The sequence below is a fragment of the Nicotiana sylvestris genome, chromosome 9 (assembly GCF_000393655.2).
Source record: "Nicotiana sylvestris chromosome 9, ASM39365v2, whole genome shotgun sequence".
Taxonomy (NCBI): domain Eukaryota; kingdom Viridiplantae; phylum Streptophyta; class Magnoliopsida; order Solanales; family Solanaceae; genus Nicotiana; species Nicotiana sylvestris.
Window position 1 is genome coordinate 36,967,628 of NC_091065.1, and position 3,844 is coordinate 36,971,471.

At 41.4% G+C, this 3,844-nt stretch overlaps 1 protein-coding gene across 1 annotated transcript; it reads right to left on the reverse strand.

Moving 5' to 3' along the window:
• Positions 1-1,580: 1,580 nt before the first annotated feature.
• LOC104236128 (uncharacterized) lies at positions 1,581-2,066 on the reverse strand. The gene has a single exon (XM_009790005.1). The coding sequence runs from the start codon at positions 2,064-2,066 to the stop codon at positions 1,581-1,583; it is 486 nt and encodes a 161-aa protein (XP_009788307.1).
• Positions 2,067-3,844: the final 1,778 nt, after the last annotated feature.

Below are 3,844 nucleotides of genomic sequence, written 5' to 3' on the forward strand. Positions count from 1 at the left end.
AATCTCGAGACGAAGCTGACCGATCTGAGGCCGATCTTAAAAGGCTCACACAGGAGAGAGATAACCTCAATCTCTTCAACGGGCAAAAAGAAGAGGAGATCAAGGACCTCCGAACTGAATTGGCCAAAGCTCACAAAGTGCAGACTGACTTGATCGAACAGGTAATGAAGAATTTTCCTAGAAGTTTGGTGTGTTGATACGGGGATGGCGACTGATACTTTGATCCTGCAGGTTCAACAAAAGGCCGGAAAGGTCGAGCAGCTTTGCGACGAGGCTAAAATGAAAGAGGCAGAAACTCTAGAAAATTGAGCCTAGCTATCTTCAGCCGGGCGTCAACTCCAAAGCATGAAGTAGGAGAGCATGGACCGAGCTAAGAAAATTGAGGAGCATGAGACTCGGTTGGCCACGAGCTTGCGAAGGCCAAATCTAAGGCAGAAAGAGTAAAGGCCAACACGGAAGTGGTGGTGGCCGTCTACTGAGCCGATGCCGAAGCTGATCACGCTAGAACAAAAGAGATTTCCGATGCTGCTCAAGTTCGATCATTCTATGTTTCTAAGAATGTCACATACCAGTCTCGGAGAGAAACTCTCGAGGAGATTCATGCTCGTGACTTTGACATTACTGTCGAATTCGACAACGTAAAAGTGCTAGAGGATGAAGCCAAAGCTTTGCTATCTGATCATAATTCCCTGATTTGACACCATAAAGTCGAGGAACTTTCCTGACCCTACGCTGAATGCACATTTCTCGGGATTGAGCTTCATGTTGTATTTTCTTAATATGTTGAAGGTTTCCTGCAAATGTGTCAAATGGTCCTCTACGTGCAGGGACTTAACTAGCATATCATTAATATAAACCTTCATTGATTTACCTATTTATTCTTCAAACATCCGATTTACTAGGCATTGATAAGTAGCACCAACATTATTTAGCCCAAAAGACATTATATTATAGCAATAAGTACCGTACTTAGTGATAAATGATGTCTTTTCCTGATCCTCCAGGTTCATCTGTATTTGGTTGTACCCGGAGTAAGCATCGAGAAAGCTAAGGATCTCGTGGCTGGCCATGGTATCGATCATGTGATCGATATTCGGCAAGGGAAAAGAGTCCTAGGGCATTATTTGTTTAAGTCTTTGTAGTCTACACACATTCTATGTTTATTACCCTTCTTGGGGACTAGAACTACGTTTGCTAACCACTCAGGATATTTTACTTCCTGGTTGGATCCTATTTTGAGAAGTTTTGTTACCTCGTCCTTGATGAATGCATGCTTTACCTCGGACTGTGTCCTTCTTTTGTGCTTTACCGGTCTAAACTTCGGGTCCAAACTCAATTTATGAGTGGTTATCTCTAGTGGAATCCCTGTCATGTCAAGGTGGGACAAAGAAAAACAATCTATATTTTTAATAAGAGATTTAATGAGTTTTTCCCTAAGCTCGGGAGTTAACCCCGTGCCCAGGTATACCTTTCGATCAGGTAGATACTCGATCAGTATGACTTGTTCCATCTCTTTAACTGTTGAATTCGTGGTATTGGAATCATCGGGGATTACAAAGGTTTGAGGTATCATGTAGTCATCATCCTTGATAATTTCCTGCTATTCCAATCTGGTCGAAGTTGGCGACTGTGGTTGTTATTTGACCTTCAGCTTTTCCTTTGATTTTGGTCCCTTTTGTTGATGTTAGAGTCGATACGGGTATCACCTCATCGATTGCAAACATCTCTTTAGCTTCTAGTTGTTCGTCGTACACCATTTTAACCCCTTCCGGTGTTGGGAATTTCAAGACTTGATGAAGCATTGAAGGCACCACCCTTATATTATGGATCCAAGGTCTCTCGAGTAGTGCATTATATCTCGTATCACCTTCAATTACATAGAACTTTGTCTCCTGCATAGTTCCAGCCACGTTCACCAGCAACATGATTTCCCCTTTGGTGGTTTCACTTTCCATGTTGAAACCGTTGAGCACTCGATCTGCATGCACGATTTGATCCTGAAGGCCGAGCTGCTCCACAAACCTTGATTGAATAATATTTGCTGAGCTACCTGGATCAACCAGCATATGTTTAACTTAAATTTTATTCATAAGGATATATATTACCTGTGCATTTTTGTGAGGCTGTTCGATCCTTTCTGCATCCTCATCATTGAAGGATAAGGCATCTTCTGGTAAGTAGTCCCAGGTATGTTTCTCCCTTGTAATTGTGACTTTGGTACATTTAAATGTCGGACCTTAAGGGGTATCGACTCCTCTAATGATCATATGAATCACGTGCTACAGTTCCTCCTGTACATTTTTCCCGTTTGCATCCCTGTCTCTGAAGTGATTTTTTGCTCGGTCACTTAGGAACTCTCGAAGATGCCCTTCGTTGAATAAATGAGCTACCTTTTCCCTTAATTGTCTGCATTCCTCGGTTCTGTGACCATGGGTTCCATGGTACTTGCACATTTGCTTTGGATTCCTTTGGGATATGGGAGGGGAGTCAAGGTCTGCGGACGCCAGGGCAGCTACCTCGATAATTATTAGATGACTGAAAACTCTGAGAATCAACAACCGCCGTGCCCGAAAATATCTGGATCTGCACACAAAGTGCAGGGTGTAGTGTGAGTGCAACTAACTCAATAAGTAATATATCTAACCTTTGGACTGAAAGTAGTAACAAAATCAAATATTACAACCAACATATCGAATTAACAATATAGAAATTTACAAAAAATATGACAGTAATATCTCAGAAATTCATAATCTACATGTAACGGTACACGAATTTAGACATGCTTCCAGGTTTAGCAATTAAACTGAGAACAGATAAAATATCTATATCTACATGCTAATATTATATCGTATGTGATGCAACACAATAAAAGTCTAGCGTACTCACACTCTCAGAGTACTCAACTTGAATGTCTCAATTCTTACTCATCACACTCAATCACACAGCATTGCACATGGAAGATCCAGCCTAAGGCAAATAAATCTAGCCCAAATGCAAATAAATCCAGGGTAGATCCAGCCCAATGCAAATAAATCCTCGGCACATCCATCCTAATGCAAATAAATCCAGGGCAGATCCAGCTCAATGCAAATAAATCCAGGGCAAATCCAGCCCAATGCAAATGAGTCAATAGCAACATCGCTCACTGTGGGTGTGTAGACTTAAGAGGGGCCGATCCAGCCCAAGCGCTATAATAAGCCAAATCCTGGCATGAATCGACAAAGTATATTGGGGCGTGCAACCTGATTCCATAAATGTCACTCACAAACAAGCCCTCGGCCTCACTCAGTCATCGATCTCTCCAGTCTCTGGGGCTCCTAACACTCATACTAAGCATCCCAAATCAATGATACAAGTTGTGACAATATATAATAACGGAGACTGAGATATGATATGCAATGACGAATGCGACTGAGTACATAACAAAAATTAAGCAAATAACTCAACAACAATGATCAACCATTGTGGGTCCTAATAACACCATATAGCCTAACATGTTTTCTAGCATAAATCACAACTCAAGTGCTCTAACACTTAGAGTACAATAATAATATTCAGATAAGATAGTTACACAGTTCCATGGAATGGACTAAATCACAAATTCTACGGTGCACGCTCACACATTTGCCACCTAGCATGTGTGTCACCTCAACACCAATAACCTAACACAAAATTCAGAGTTTCATACTCTCAAAACCAAGTTTAGAAGGGTTACTTACCTCAGACCGTGCAAATGTCTACTCCAATAAGCCCTTGCCTTGCGAATCGGCCTCCGAATGCCTCGAATCTTGCCACAAACAATTCAATACAATCAACACAAGCTAAAGGAATCAATTCGATATAA

What these genes read in the sequence shown, in the direction of transcription:
- LOC104236128 (XM_009790005.1), bottom strand. Translation starts at nt 2,066, where the DNA reads ATGCTGGTTGATCCAGGTAGCTCAGCAAATATTATTCAATCAAGGTTT.